General features: G+C 43.7%; 2 protein-coding genes across 4 annotated transcripts; both read right to left on the bottom strand.

The window, feature by feature from the left end:
* Positions 1-32: 32 nt before the first annotated feature.
* On the bottom strand, positions 33-6,381 carry LOC130405025 (uncharacterized). The gene is made up of 8 exons (XM_056609982.1): positions 6,370-6,381; positions 6,042-6,126; positions 5,525-5,781; positions 4,970-5,056; positions 4,256-4,306; positions 3,264-3,367; positions 3,035-3,135; positions 33-2,939 (listed from the first exon to the last, which is right to left on the bottom strand). Exons 1-8 carry the CDS (start codon positions 6,379-6,381, stop codon positions 2,740-2,742), a joined length of 897 nt encoding a protein of 298 aa, XP_056465957.1. The 3' UTR covers positions 33-2,739.
* Positions 6,212-16,185, bottom strand: papolg (poly(A) polymerase gamma). 3 transcript variants are annotated; one of them, XM_056609379.1, is made up of 17 exons: positions 16,026-16,185; positions 15,161-15,307; positions 14,790-14,856; positions 14,547-14,628; positions 14,330-14,439; positions 13,786-13,839; positions 13,327-13,438; positions 13,143-13,232; positions 12,829-12,967; positions 12,557-12,629; positions 12,307-12,427; positions 11,207-11,291; positions 8,497-8,550; positions 7,721-7,840; positions 7,383-7,492; positions 6,924-7,045; positions 6,212-6,808 (listed from the first exon to the last, which is right to left on the bottom strand). In XM_056609379.1, exons 1-17 carry the CDS (start codon positions 16,040-16,042, stop codon positions 6,644-6,646), a joined length of 1,668 nt encoding a protein of 555 aa, XP_056465354.1. In that variant the 5' UTR covers positions 16,043-16,185; the 3' UTR covers positions 6,212-6,643. The 3 variants fall into 3 exon arrangements, with proteins under 3 accessions (XP_056465354.1, XP_056465355.1, XP_056465357.1); XM_056609380.1 differs by lacking the exons at positions 6,212-6,808; positions 6,924-7,045; positions 7,383-7,492; positions 7,721-7,840; positions 8,497-8,550 and having other exon boundaries at positions 8,562-11,291; positions 16,026-16,182; XM_056609382.1 differs by lacking the exons at positions 6,212-6,808; positions 6,924-7,045; positions 7,383-7,492; ... (3 more) ...; positions 12,307-12,427; positions 12,557-12,629 and having other exon boundaries at positions 12,825-12,967; positions 16,026-16,181.
* Between the last annotated feature and the right edge of the window lie 62 nt (positions 16,186-16,247).

Raw genomic sequence — 16,247 nt, 5'->3', positions numbered from 1 at the left:
TGAAATGGACAAGCGCCTCAGGAGACACTGCGCGCCGCAAAGAGCAAGTGGCTGCATCACCGATGTGACGTCACAACACCAATGTAACCAAAAGAACGTAAAAAAGTCATACTTAGAAGAGGTATGAAAAGGTCTTAGCCTTACGATCGTTTGACTTTGGGGCAATTACCTCCCCCGTCCCAAAATACCACACATCGCTGTAAGATAGCCAGACTTGAAAGACTGTCAATTCGTATAATAGTACTATTACTTTGATGAATAGTACTCTAATCTAGAAGTATTGGTACAAAATCTACAAGTAAGACCATAAATTTGTGCATTTTGAAAAAAGTCCATTTTGAAAGAAGAGATTTCTCACAATACAAATAAGTTTAGCAAGTCTATTCTTAGAATTAAATAATGTAAATTAGAACATTTGTTGAGTCGTAATGAGTTAACAACCCAATGCATACGGTGGATGCATAATAAAGAGACAAAAGACCATTGTAGGTTTCAAGGATTTAATGGGTGTGTGGATTCGTTTAAAGGAAGTGATACACATACAAAAATACCATCTCAATACAATTTAGAAACAAACATCTAAATGACACTTTAAATGTTTCCAAAACAGCAAAAGCTAAGCCTGAAAAAAAAAGATGATGAGTTTTCTTCTCAAAAAAGAGACCTAGATGTTGTGAATGCTATAAAAATAAGATCATATGGTACAAATATGCAAATATAAATAAAGTGATAAGAAACAGCCCCCCACCCCAAAAATTATGAATAAGCCATTTGGAGAAAAAAAAAGAAAATTAAGTAAAACTAAAAAGGGTAACAAAAAGGAAACATGCTATCTGTACATTGGGGAGTCGGTCGCTGGGGGCCCCGCTCCACTCAATCAGGGGGCCACCTGACGGTGGTACCGCCACTGGTGTCTCCAGAGTCGTGTGGTTCTGCTTTCGCCAGCTACCAACACCCAATGGAGGATGCTTGGGTTTCACTAGCCACTAGAAAAAGAGTGGGACCCCAGCTTCAGGAGCCACGACCGTCACCCTACGAGATGATTTTTTTTAAGGAGCAGCCTCCATGGGAGGCACAGAGGGTCAAACCCCCACACCCAGGGGAATTACTCACACTTGACAGTCAAAAAAAAAAAAAATGAACACACCCACATATTCACACGTGTGCCTCTGCGCTCTCTCCACGCTCGCACAACAAACACACATGCGTGTCATTCACAAAAACTAAATAGAAAAAACAAAACACAACGATCTCCAACCCGTTTCCGCAAAACTCACCAGAGACCAGGTCAAGCTCACAACCAGGACGGGGTCCTGCAGCCACAAGCACCGACGGCAGAATTCTAAAAAGACCGCCGTTTCCTCGAGCACCCCCTCCGAGGACGGCTCGGCGTCACCAAACCCAACGCAGGAGCGCTTCAGGAAGCAGTATTTCGTTATTTATAATGTGTATAAACGTGTTGAAAAAAAATAATAATACAACCAAAAAAAATGGGCTTCCACACAAAGAAATCTGGGGGGGGAAAAAAGATTGAAAGACAGCCCTTTGAGCCCCTCTCCACCAACGTCAGGGTGGCGCTGGCATGGGACTTGGGTGAGTGGAACAGCAAGCATATACGTTGAAAATATAAATACATGGTTTTAAAATCCTTCTTTAAAAAAGAAAACGGTCTGTTTAGAAGGGCCTCCAGTAGGTGTCATGAGGGATCCCTTAAGTCGACCTCTGGCCAGATGAGTTGTTGTGGCAAACCGCGGATAAAAGTAATTATATTCTTGGTGTGAATCCTTAAAAAAAAAAAAAAAAGGGGGGGGCGGAGAAAGCACCAAAGATACTTGCCGAAGTGTGTGCGGTGCGCGTGTGTTTTTTGGTTGCACTGTTTTGTTGGTGGCGCCTATCAGTTGTGAAGTCGGCCATGTTCCTTTCAATCCACGTCTTGCCGGTTTAATTCCTCCCTGCAACTGTAAACTATACAGCCATTAGAAAAAATATAAGTATGTATATATATGTATATATAGATTCAGGGCAAGGGACATTTAGCTTTGTTTCTTTTTTTCTCCGCTAGACAAACGAGAGAAAAGAAAAAAGAAAACTTAAAAAATAAGCAAATTCATACGATTTTTTTCAGTTTCTTTTTTTAGGTAATTAAAAACTACAATATAATGTTCAAAAGACTCAACAGTGATCTGTCATTTTTGCATTTTTTTTTAAGACATGTTTTTTTTTTTTAAGAAAAGTTATGTACATAGACATGTATTGTACATTGTTCTGTATGAAGGAGAGGGAAGGGGAGAGGGAAGGGAGAGAGGGAAGGCGGAGGGGAGAGGGCTGCCGCAGGTCATGGCCACTGTAGAGGACTGAATGGTTAAAAGAAAAAAGGTAAAGGAAACGCTTCTACACTCCAGTCTAGCTTCATGTGCCAGCATCGCCACGGTCTGGAGTGAACGCGGGTCTGGATGCAAGAGTTACAAAAGGAAGGACAAGACGATTTGGACAGAAAACGACCTGCCGACAGCCCCCATAGAAGAAAGAGAGTGGGGAAGGGGGGGATGGTTACGTGAGCATAGCCCGCTCCAACCTTCTCGCTTTCAAAAAAAGGATCATCTGTGGTTGTCTGGGCCTTGTTGTGCAGAGCCCTACTTACATATATCCTGGGTGATCATTAGGTCCATATATACCTCGATATACATATGAACATATATAGAGGTTCCTGTTGGGGTATGTATGGGTGTCTACGAGTGCTCAGGCTATGTGGATGCGGGCCTTCTCCGTCTCCTTCAGCCTCTTGGCCTGCTCCTCCAGGGTGGGCGAGTGGGGCCTCTTGGACGGAGCGCCGTTCATGGGGTCCGGGCCTCTGCTCACCAGCGTGGGGATGGAGTTCCCCACCGCCGCCACTGCTGCTGCTGGGGCTGCTGGGGCTACGTGCTTCACTGGCATGTGCTCTGGGGTCAGAGGAGGGAGAGGGCATGAGTGAGATGATGACGGGGTTATATCCGGGCAATACCTCCGGCCCCCTCCCCCTCTGGCGGAAACTCACTTGAGCCAATGACAGGAATGGACATGCCCTTCTCTTCACTGGCAGCAGGGAGGTCCGTGGTCAGGGAGCCCTCGAATACTGGGGGTTTGGGAGGAGAAATGCTGTGGACAGGACGGGATCATCAGAAACCAACCGTGGAAATGACCCCATGGGACTCCTCGGGCCATGGACCACAGCCATCCCTCAAGTGCATGGTTAAACATGGGTTTGGGTCGTCATTAATGCTCACTTGTGTCGGTTGAGGGCCAGTTTGATCGAGTTCTTCACCACGCGACAACTCTGGCTGGCGGGCAGTGGGGAGGAAGCGTCGGGCAGCTCCATGCTGGGAAGTCTCTGATGAAGACAACATCATCATCACCGTCATCATTATGTACACGCGTTCATTAGGCCTGCAGCGGATTCGAATTGTATCCGAATCCGTTCGGTTCGTTTACCACAGTTCGGAGCATTCTGGAGATCCACGGATTTCGGTTTCATGAAGGCATTGCCTTATGTAGCGTATTTTGCCTACTGTAGCCTACGTCCGATACAAAAGGGTGTTTAGGACCCAGCGGAATGCATTCTCTCCAGTGCTGCCCGAGCCAATGAGGTAGCTGTAATAGGTTGTTTTCTGAAGTTCAAGCGCACGATTCCTAAATTTAAAGAAAGTAATTGATACAATTATATTCTAAATATACGGGAGATAAATACAAACGGGTGATAAGCGGGATAACGGCCTTCGAGGTCGACCGGTTTGATGGAAATAATGGACAGGTAGAGGCAACTCTGGCTTCATGCTGCGCTCGTCGCCAGAGTTCTAAGCCTCGTCGGCCGTTATCCCTTACATGTGTCAGTGCACCATGTTTTCAAATGCATTTATTGCACAAAAAAGCCTTGCAAGTTGTCTGATTGCAGTCAATTAACGCATTGCAAATAGCCTGTGGGTCTCATTCATTTTTGTGTTTCTCCCCCAAACCCTCCGTCAAAAAAAGTCTGCCTTTTTACTATCACGGACATGATCCTAATCCGAACCGTATCCGAAACCGAGGCCCAAAACGGTTATCTGAACCGAACCGTGGACACACTGATCCGTTTCACCCCTAGCGTTCATACAGACCCGCCACCTGTACTACTACCTTTACTAGTACACAAACAAATCATTGGCAAAAACAGAAACTCAGGAACTTGAATGCGATGGAGAATTGAAACGTGAACACCTAGTTCTAAAGAGGTCCTGGTTACCTGAGTTCTTGAAGTGTCTATGGTTGGAATGGGCTTGGCTTTGGACTCTGCCTGTGGGGAAACAAGCAACAAAAGGAGATTTAATAATGGATCCATTTTTTATAGCGCTTTTCTAAGCACTCAAAGACGCTTTACAAATAAGAAAGGAATACATAGACATGAACAAAAGAGGGGCCTCACTACAAATACTACAAAATGCTTCTTGTTTTTATATTATTTACAGGAAGCACATTGACCCCGTCAATCTGGTCAATCTGTTTCTTAATTTCTTTTTTGGTGCACGTTCCTTATAATAAACATTTACATTTATGTTGACTTTGCTCCTTTCCCAGAGTATCGGTTTACAAAACTCAGAAGTTGCTATCTCTACAGTTTTCGGAGGTTTCGCCATTCAATATTGATTGAAAAATGCCTACACTCATTCCTGGACAAGGAATAAAGAGAAGACCAAAGATACTAGGCGTGCCACGGTTCATTTCACCAATTTTTGGTTTGGTAAATCGTATTCATTTGACATTTAAATAAAAAAAAACAAAAACAACCTTCTGTGCCAAATCTTGCATTGACAGCAGGTTGAAGAGTGTTGACTGAAGGCGTTAGTTAACAAGCGGCCGAGCCTTTAGGGACTTGCTTGTATCGCTCTGGGTCGGGTGTAAGATGTCTCCGGCCTGATGGAACCCCACCCACGTGAACCCCCGACCCCGTCACACCTACGTTTACTGCTGAGTCTCCCTGCGCCAGTGGGTCGAACGATGGCGGGTAGGGCTCCTTGAAGGCAGAGTCGTCGTTGAGCTCCGGCTGCTGCATCAGAAACAGAACCAGAACCACATTGGTTAACTGTGACTCAGTGGCATGTGATGGAGTCAGGGATTCAACTTTAATACTAGCAAAACTCAAAATCAGTGTGTTGCGGTTCGCTTTCTCCTAGTAAACCTCACTTTAAGGACAAGATTCTCATCGGTGACCATCAGTGCAAAGGCAACCATTTCTATAGCGATACCAAAACAAGGTGTAGTTTCACAAGGTGGGCAAATCAGGTACAAGCGTTTTTAACTTTAATGGGAATGGCTCTGTCCTCCAATAATTAATTTGAATGGACACTTGAACTTTGGCAAAGTTTGAACCAACTTGAGGGTAACACACAATAGCCATTCGACATCGACTAATGATTTTTGAAAACTGCCATGTAAATGAATCACTTCATTCAAGCCTCAGGAGGGTGAAAAGAGACCACCCTGGGTTATTGACAGAGGGCACCACTCCACCCACCTCCGGGTCTTTGGGCCTCTTGGCCAGGTCCTCCTGTGTGGGCGAGTGCGGTCTCTTGGAGGGGGCTGTGGGGGTGGTGGTGGTGGTAGCGGCGGCGGCGGCTCCGTTGAGGGGCGGCTGGGCGTCGACCCGGGGCTGATCGTCGAGGGGCGCGGGCTCCTCTCCGGGACCGCTGCCGGCACTGGGCTCCACGTCTCCGCTGGTCACGGCGGGCGGGGGGGAGACGGCGGGTGGCGATGGGGCGTTGGCAACGACTGCTGGATTGGCGCAAGACATTGAAAGAGTGGAACGGGTGAGTGGGGACGGCTTCTGTCCATGCTAATCTGTTTACCAAGACACGATCTGATGCCTTAGAATGATTAGGACCCAAGTGTTGATGAGGCAACGACTACTAATGGGGAACGGTTTGGCATGTACTGCATGGAAACTCAAAATCGACCTATTCCGTTTCTTAGGTGGATCCATTATCAGCGCATGCGTTAGTAGCTGGAGGGTTCATCAGCAGAGGGGAGCTTACTTGAGCTGGTGTCGGGGGTGGAGGTACCCTGGTTGGTAGGGGCTGGTGAGGCGTTGGGAGCTGGGGAGCCGTCCACCAGCTGGGGCTGTGGGGGGCTGGAGCTACAGAGCACAGTTGGGGAAAGAAAAAAAAAAAAAACATTGGTCACGGGTTTTTTCTGGAGCTGCAAAAAAAATAAGTGATCTGCGGAGGGGTGATTTGTCGGAATTGTATTCCGGATCGGTTCTGGGTAAAACAAGGAACATGTGGGTTTTCTTGTTCGGTTGGCGGTGTTTGGTTCAAGAGTTATTCTCACAATGTTTCATTATCAATCGGTTCATTCATTTACCATTTTAGACATCTCTAAAATAGTGTTTGAGGAACCAAACCACAGGCTCATGAATATTACAACTAAAGGTCTGGCAGTCATACTGTGAAGACGAGGATTACTGGGTCGGCTGCAGCAATGCATTCACTATACTTAAACTTCCATCCCACGCCGAATATGTGATAGGTCATTGTAACGTGATCGCTATGAGATGGTTCCCCTACTCAAGGTCATTATGGGATAGGTGGTGTCCGAAATGGATACAGAATATAGGACCACTTTCAATAAGTGCTGGTTACCCGCCGTCGATGTCCGTCTTGGTCGCGGGCTTGCAGGTGGGGGTGGGCGAGCTGAAGGGGGTCCCGGAGTCTGTGTCTCTTGAGGAGTCCAGGTGACTGCTGTCCAATGACAGGCGCTTGGAGCTGCTGCCGTTGGAGCTCCGGTTCAGATCCGCTATGCTCTGGAGGAGGGTGCAGGGCAAGGACTTGGTAAACAGGATGCACTTCAAACACTCAGATGTGCCTATAAAAAAAACGATAATGTGTATAGTGTTTCCAGCCTGTAGCAAAACTCACCCTCTTCTTCTTCTGCACCAGCTCGGGGGGGAGGTACTGGTGGAGCTGCTTCTTTTTCACGTGCATGGCTTCAATCTTCATGCCATCCTTCAGCATGTTGATGTTGTTGGCTTGTCTGTACACTGAACATTAAACCACAGCACCGTCCATTACAGATCAACCACAAATGACTATTCACCTGGTGCCATCTGCATCAAGAACATAAAAGCTAGAGTAGACGGTTCAGTGGAGATTGTACTTTATGAAGCAGCGTTGTGGTACATTAGCCCCCCCATGTGGCCAAACAGTACATTTGTTTTGGAAGCTCCCCATATTGTGAGGGGGGAATAGAAAATAATGCTGTAGTCTAGATACTTACTACTCATGTACCAAAGTGTTAAAAACATGAAGGAAATGCTAATAACGACAGCTCATAGACAGCTGAATGGCCTTCAGCGTGTTGAAGGCGCATGGACCCACCTGTGTCTGTAAAAGACTGGATGTCGAATGTCAAGTCGATGTTCACGCTCTCTGCATTCTCCACCTTCTTGAAGTTAATCCCGATGAACCACATTGAAACAAAGTCGTTCCTGTTTAGGGCCAAAAGGAAAGAGATCAGTGTTGGTTCCCCTATTTAAAGCCATGTCAGCATCCATTATTTGCAAAACCATGGTAACCCACACTCACGATAATTCCTGTTTCAAATAATTTATCATGAAACATCCTCTCTACACCGACCAGAACTCAATCGTAGCCTTTTGCCATGTATCCATATCGTATTGATCAACAAATAATTAACGCAACAAAACAATACTCACTCGCTACGGTTTTCCTTGGAGCCCGGGAAGGACTGGGGGTTGACGTGGGCCAGGGTGATGTACTCATTCCTCTCCAGGTTCCCCACCAGCACTCGGATCTTGGACTCCACCAGGCCAATCCTTAGGAGGGAACATTTGGGTCTTTAGATTGAGCTTCAGGCCAAGAACCATAAGGGATGGGAACCGGCAAGGACCTCAGGGTACCCTAATGCAACGATTTAAGAGTGCTTATAATGTGTTGCGATTCTACAAATATTGCAATTCTGTTCGAGCTAGGGTAGTCAATTTATTTATGAAGCATTTGTCAAATTTGTTTTTATTAACTTTTTATTAAAAAATCAATAAATTGCTTTGACAGAAAGAAACTAAAAACATTTAATTCAGCCCAAATAAAATGATTGGACAACCTACCTCCCCATCTACATCCACACACCTCACCTCTCAAGGCAAAGGTTTTGCTCAAGCTAGCGAGCTACTCATGTGTTTTGAGAAGTGGCTTTAGAGGGAGCCCTGAAGGGAGGGCTGGGATTCTTTCGGTTTGATACTTTCGAAATATCACTTACTCTGGCTGGGATCTCCAAATTAGCTAGCTTCAAAAGGTGCATACATGCACATATAAGTGGCATAAGGCGGACCAGACTAGCAAGTAGAATAATATTTATAACTAGTTTTCCATGAAACAACAATAACAATAGTGTTATGTGCTATTCAGTCTCTGTATGACTACCAATGACTTGGGAGACCAAAAAAATTAAACAGCGACATGTACTACTCACCACTCCAAGTGATTTTCTTCTGTTGATGCACTGGCAGTGAGAACGATGTAATGTCTGAAAAAGAATAGTTCAAATAGGCGACAGGTTAGAAAGAATAATCCAAATCACGCAGTGATGCAGTGTACATGTTAGTCTGGTTTGGTTAAGCAAATGATTACACATCATTTACTCTGCCACCACAACACAATAAAACCTAATCTGAATCGTGGTGCACGTAATGACGCAGTAAGCATATGAAAAGTTATAACACTAAGACAATATAAAGTATTCAAGATCCTTACACTTGAGGTCTAATATCTGATGTTTTTGAGCATTTAGGAAATTCAGCACAGAAGTGGTGTACCCAAACTACTAGGGGTGCAAAGGATCACAAATCTCACTGTTCGGATGGTGTCACGGTTTTTGAGTCGCGGGTCGGATCAACTACAAAAATAAAATCTTCAAATGTGTTAAAACAAAATAGAGTGAAAAATTTGGTAATAATAGTAAGTAATAATTCTGCTTCCTTTTAGCATAACATTTTTTTTTTTTAATTGCTTCCAATGTATAAATTCAATCTTAAAATAATTAAAACAAAATAAAGTGCAATCCGAGGTATAGTTATTCAGTCACGAGGAGATTCAACCTTTTAAATTGAGCAGAAATACTTTTGAATGTGTTCATTTGAATTGTGTTCAAATATGCTACAGTGGTAATTTGTTTAGCCAATTCATGTAAAACAATGAGGGTTTTGATTGTAGCGTAGCCTTTGTGATAAAATAAGGCCCCGTCCACACGAAGCCGAAACGGGCGAAACCGTTACGGTTTCGATCTATCCGGTTTCGAAGTATCTCCGTAAAGACGAAGCCAAGCGAAACCGGATAGATCTGTAGAAACGCTGTAGTAAACATTCCAGGCCCATAAGGGGCGCTGCTTCTGGTACACAAATCCAGAAGAAGAAGAGGCGAGCATGCGCATAAAGGCTGCCCCCCGAACCACTAACAACACAAACAAACAGCTCTTCTACGATGGCGAACTAGATTCTCAATAAAGAATGGCTTAGCAACCCAACAAGGGACATGATATGCTGCAGAACGATTACAAGCTTGTAGTCCGCCATCATCTTTTTTGTTGTGATTTCTGAGACTCCGCGGGCTTAAGAGCCATTGGCTAGGAGGTCGAGGGGTGGGGCGATGACGTCATGGTTTGCGGTTTCAGTCGGTTTCAGGCGTCCACACGAAACCAAAACGAAACCGGATAGATTTGAAACCACCTCCGAGGGTGGTTTCAGAAGTTTGCGGTTTCGGTCAGCGGATTCGCCGGCTTCGTGTGGACGGAAGGCCGAACCGTACAAGACCTTTGCGGTTTCGCCATGAAATCGGCTTCGTGTGGACGGGGCCTAAATAAGTTGTGACATTTCGTGCACTCGCTCAAATTGATCGCTATAGACTACCGTAGGTTTATGAACTAAACGGCGGCAAGCTAGCGAAAGCCTGCGGCAAGCTTTGCGGAGTACCTGTATTTAACAACCATGGCGAATCAAAATATGATCACACACTTCTTCCTCTTTATATAGCCTGCCTATCAATTTTTTTAAGTGCAATAAACACGGACAATATCCAACCGATTTTTTTCCAATTTGACGGTAAAATGAAACCTTCCCGGTCATATGACCGACACCAATGTCTTCTAGCGGAAACACTGGACCAGACCATGGACTTATTAAAGGTGTGGACTCTACACTCGTGTCGTAGCGAAATACAGTTTGTCATGTTTTATTTGGCATTTTGTAAATCCATTGATTTCTGTAGGAAGACTCATTGCTTGTTGAACGGAAACGGAAAGGGGGGCTTGTTGTAGTCTTTTTGCTCGGTTCTAGCCCTACTGTTACCCTACCGAGCGAAAATTCTACAACCAAATATAAACAGCCCCTTTCCGTTTCGTCACCGTTTCAATGTTTTTTTCAAAATGCCAAATAAAACACGACAGAAGCTATTTTTCGCTACAATAATTGATTAGTAACATCAACGAACACCAATAACCACTTAGTGAGTTGCACTTTTCTGAAAACGAACGTTTAGGGTTGTTTTAAGGACAGGTTTTTGAATGCCCATAGCCAGCCATTCTGAAGCAGGCAGGGGCGATATGAAATGAGCCGATTACCCAAGACAGGACCAATCGTCAACATTTCGGTGTCAACCACATTATTTCATCCTAGACAAACCAGAAAGGGGGCTCAATGCGCTAAATACCGGAATCGTCCTTTAAACATGCGCCGATCACGTGAACGCACAATTGTATCCGTTTTTTTGCATAGTCAGCCGATTCACGGATCACTTGCTGCCCCAACCATGATGGTTGAGCCGTACCGATCACGGGTGATCCGTGATCCGTTGCACCACTACAAACTACTGTCTATAGCTCATGTGGATGTGTGTGCCCGTGTATGAGAATGTTTGAACTATAACAATACAACGTTGTTACGTTATCCAGCTAGTCGAGTAGCTGACATTTTTTGTATTTTTTTGTCTTCAACTTGTATACCCCTATAAAGTAATGGTATTCAGCTTGGTAATCATTTATGTTACAAATACACCCAAGAGTAGGCATGACATACAAGCATTCGAAAACAGCTCCCAAAATGATCTTCTCATATTACACCAAAACATGAAATGCTAATACTAATCAAAACAGGCTTTCATGAGGTCATCACCCATTGAAGAATACTTACTTGTACTTTTGAAAGAAGTTGGGCGGCTCAAAGAGTTTCGACCACTCCGTTTTACCCTGAAGAATCTCATCCGTGACGCTGAGACCTATTGGAAGCACATCATTAAAAGGGATAGGGATGTGCATTTCTGGCAAAAATACTATTCAATATTCGCTGAGAAGTATTCAAATGATAATAATAATAATCAAGAACCCCCCACGCACACGCGCATGCGCATCTCGGATACACAATGACACAGGAGGAGGCTTTTATGAAATCTATGTGTATTTCAGCAACTGCGCCATCAACATTCAATATCAAAATTAATTAAACGTGGGCTTAGAAAGATCGGCCTACATTTATTTATTTATTGTACTGAACACAGCTTGCATGAAGGTGAACTAGACACGTCTTTAGCATATGAAAACTATGGCCCATTGGTAATTGTTCATAACTTTTCAATTAACAACTGCAAAATCATCTTCAAAAGAAATAAGCCCGACAGGGCGAACAGGACACCTACGCGAAGCGGAAGCATCTTGCCTCGCCCTGAAGGGGCTTAATTTCGATAATGACCGGCGGCGACGTTCTATAAATTATTCGCTTTCGGCTACTTGCCAGAACTAAAAAATAACTTCACACGGTGTGTCTTTTTCAATTTATTTGTTACCAGCATTCGCAGTGATGATCAGCAGAGAAATAGTCTGCCAAAGGCGTTGACGTCGCTTAGCAACTGAGGACGCTTGGGTTGATGAGTAACCAGACTATTTGCGGAGTGATACGTAAGAAAAAACAAAAACTTTCCTTGACAGCAGTCATATATGCCTAGCAACAGTGAATTACCAAAAAATGATTCACCACCTTTGTGAAAGCCCATGCAAGTGAAAGGAACGTTTCACAGCATTGAGAAGAGCCGTGTAATAAATAACTATAGTCACATTCATTATTCAATATTCTACGTGACTCTTCGATCGTTTCCCATCCCTAGTAGATAGGCATACATATCAAAATTGCACGTCCATCATAAAACCACTGAATATCAACTCCTTGTGACCTTCTGATAGGATGCATTATGCGTGTGGGGCAGTGATACGTGTGTGGCACTTCCCAGATCGACTGACCATATTTGAACTCCTCGCTCATGATGGTGCGTGTGGAGGTGGAGACGTTGTAGGTGGAGTTCTGCTGGGGATAGGCCGGTGTAATGATTGGCATCAGATGGTATCTGTCAGACGGGTTGACCTAAATAGGGATCAGGATAGTAATAGTTAGTACAGCCTTTCATAGAACGGGTGCTCATACACCTATTGTCATGAGAAGTCTGAAATTGTCCCAAATCTATTTCAAGTACAATGTGGACCAAATACTCACTCTGGGGTCCCACACTGGAAGGTTCAGATTGCTGTCTTCTGGCTGTTTCAAAAGCACCGGGTTTGGCCATTCCCTTCAAAAGGATCATTGACAAATCAAAATTATGATTAGCCCCACATGAAGCCCATAAAAGTGAATGATTCTTTGGTCAACAGGACATTCATTAGACAACAGCTACAGCAATAGAACAGCCACAGAGTAGCACATCCAAATTAATGAACAGCGGGTTGTCACAATGTTTTTGCTTGGGAGCAGTGACAAGGCAACCTTACCATTTAGAGAAGACCAGGAAGAATTTGTGGACTAAGGTGGCAGCCACAGCGTTGGGGTAGAGCTGGCAGGTTCTGGCCACCAGCATGGCCCACGACACACCTCCCAGGAAACCCAGCATGTTGGAGTAGATCCCACGACCTGGGTGCACGCACAGATACAATGCAACAATATGAGATACAAGCAATCCGGAATTGAAGAACTGGCAGTATACCCATAAAACACACAATTCTCTATAATGCATTTTTTTAAACATTGATAAACTGCTGTTACCCTTCTTCAGAAAAGTAGGAAAGAAACAAAATGCTGCACATACGTTTGGCCCATAGTTTGATTGCTCTCAGAGTCAGCCTGAAGTTCTCCTTGTTTGGCACCAGGTACAATATCTCATCTGTCACCCTGCACCCTGTGTCAACAGAGGGATGGCATGAAAATCACAATCAGAAAGGACTTGGCGACATCTTGTAAATATCAAGGCCTGCAGGAGATGCAGTATTTACCGTTGAGGCTGCGTATACAGCGAATATCAAGATTCCTCAACATGGAGTCACCCCTCAGGTCTAGGTTGTCTGGTATGGACTGCAGGGCCAGTCTGGCAAACAGCAGATCAATCTGAGAATACGAAGGGGAAACGTTCTATGAGACCACACAATGAAAAATAGCGAACCCTGGATTGCTACAAGGGAATAGGTCAGGGAGGGAAATAACGTTATCTTAAAACTGGTTTTCCCTATGTTTTTTTTACATTTGGTATATTTCATATCAATCTGTGACTTATCAGTGTTGTGATTTTGTATGCGTGTCAATTTGGGTACCCAGATGTCAAGCCATAGGACACATTTCTTTTAAAACAAGTAGAGGCTTTGTAAGACATCCACAGCCATTGGAAGCAGTAGAGTACTGAGAGAGCCCAAGTGAAAAGTTAAGCAAGGCACAGACGAGACGGAAAATTAACATACCTCTATTCCATCAAATTTGAACTTGATCACTGGTACAAAGGCATCCTCCACAGCCTGGAAGGACAAAGAGAAGCTACATCAAAGATAGGGCAGGTCCTAGGAAAAGTCACCGCTTATGGGTAAAGGGGCTTATTCAACTAGTGGCCGTCTTGGTGTCTAAACAATAGCTGGGTAAAAAAAAGTAAAAAAGATAAAATCATCCAGCTACCAGCTTTAGCACTCAGCTAGTGCTCAACTCTGTTAGACATGTTTAAAACCATCTGTTCTTCCTTATCTATAGGAACTATAGTAAACAGCCTTACAGATACTCTAAGTGGGGATATCTTGTCCCTGAGTGCAGAGATGGGATGTGCAGTCTGTTCCCAACACATAATGAATAATCAGCGACGTATGGTAAATGTATTCCTTCAATGGTTTGGTAGGTAATTCCTGCAGTAGTCCAGTTATACTTCCAGTAGGTTTGGGGAATGACTGAAAGCAGATGGATTTAAAAAAAAAAAAATGTACTTGATGATATCTGCTGTGATTTCAATGAAACACTTGCCCTGAGGTCTTTGATCTCTTCGTGGAGTTTGATCTTCTCAAAGAATGAAGAGAAAAAGTCAGTCCTCTCTACATGACGAGGAGCCACACATAAGGCATCGATATCAGCTCCTGCAAAGCAGAGAAATTGCAGACATCAGCTCCCAGTAATATCTTCTAAATGTAATGTCAAGCTGGATGTAGCATCAACATTAACAAGACATAGAAATTTTGATTACCTTTTGTGTGCACCCCGAGCCGGTAAGAACCAAACGTGAATATCTTTCCCCCAACATTAGTTACTGCAGATGGGGGAAGGTTCTGAAAAGAAAACCAAGAAAGCATTAACGTTCCAGGACGTCACCATTCGTTATTTTCAAAGCTAATAATTTTCCTTTTAAGGGCGGATCTATAGTCACCTTTTATGACTCCATATTGAAGACAATAGTTAATAGTCCAGCAAACCTCCCAATGTGACCTACCTTAGACTCACTGATCTCTGATATCCATTCTTTAACAAAGTTATTTAATTTCCCGAGAACTGCAAGTCTGAAAATAAAAATACAATGAATCACATCAACATTCCATACCCATCAAAACTCACACCCAATGTATGTATTAAACTAAACATAACATACACTTAAATATCCATGCATAAATTAGGTAAGGACAATCAATGTAATAATTCGTTTTATCGAAACAACCTTGGATGTATTATTAAATAACCATACTTTTACACTAAAAAAGGTCAAACACATAACCATTAAGATTTAAATACATCTGAAATTTTTTTATGGATTATATGGTCTACCACATTATGAATCACTCCACATTGCATGCCAGAATTTCTCACCTATGGTTTAGTTCATCTTCATCCTCAAACACCCCGAATGGTTTCATAGCATCGCTGAGTTTCTTTGTGTATTGGTTGTCTATTTCTCTCGGGGGTGCGTGACTAATGGCAGAGGTGATGCCATAATGTTTCTGAGGCTGCTGCCCGCTAAAAGATAGGACACAAGCAAACAGAAGAACAAATAGAGAAAAACAATGATAGCAGTCATCATCATGTGAAAAACAAGTGATTTACCTAAGGATATTTCTGTTGCTTGAATATAATAAAGATTTTTTAATCACCATGACTGATTTATCGACCAGGTTTGAGAACACAAAAAGTCTCAAACCAAAAACGTATCCATTGAAAGTTGGTAATAAGTATTGGAAATAAGATGCTATTAATGATGCACAAACATTAAGGCTAGGGACACTTGGTAGTGTTTTGTTTTTTTTACTATTTGAAGGCAGAATTGGAATTTTCTTTTACAATGGTAATTGGTGTGGATAGGCTGTCTAAAGTGTATGTTTGAGGTAGTAGCCCTCATTAGCTTCCAACAGGCTGGACACGCTACGGACGCTAGGCAGCAGACTTCACAGGTTAGCACCCGACCAGCGGGACAAACTGTCATCAACGGACCGGAGAAATTAACTTTAACATCACCTCAAAGCACCAGTCTTCCTAATGTTATTTTTTAACAGCATTGGGCTTAATACTACGATATCGCTGTACTTGTTGCAAGCCACCCAGCTCACGGTAGCCACAGGCCTTTTAAGATGTTTTGATGGATAGCATGTTAGCCGTTAGCCTATTCTTTTAAATCCGCTGCTGATGCTAACGCAAAGGAAGTGCAAATGGAGAGGAATTCTTCCGATGCATCGCTTACCTTGACATTTCTTTCATGACACACCAAAAGCTCCACTCCTGTGGCTCTGGTAAGGCTGTAGAGAAGTTGCAGTTAAACTCTACAGCATCGACCCAGTTAACAACAATGGTTACTTTCCCCCAAACCACTTCACTGATCAGTCAGCCCCTGCCCCGGAAGTAGTCCCGGCAAAACAGCAATCAGGACCGTTTGAAATTGACACCTGGCTTATTCGTTTAATAA

Source organism: Gadus chalcogrammus, chromosome 15 (genome assembly GCF_026213295.1).
Source record: "Gadus chalcogrammus isolate NIFS_2021 chromosome 15, NIFS_Gcha_1.0, whole genome shotgun sequence".
Classification (NCBI taxonomy): Eukaryota; Metazoa; Chordata; class Actinopteri; order Gadiformes; family Gadidae; genus Gadus; species Gadus chalcogrammus.
Note: the sequence above shows the minus strand (reverse complement) of the source record. Positions and strands in the feature narration are given on the sequence as shown.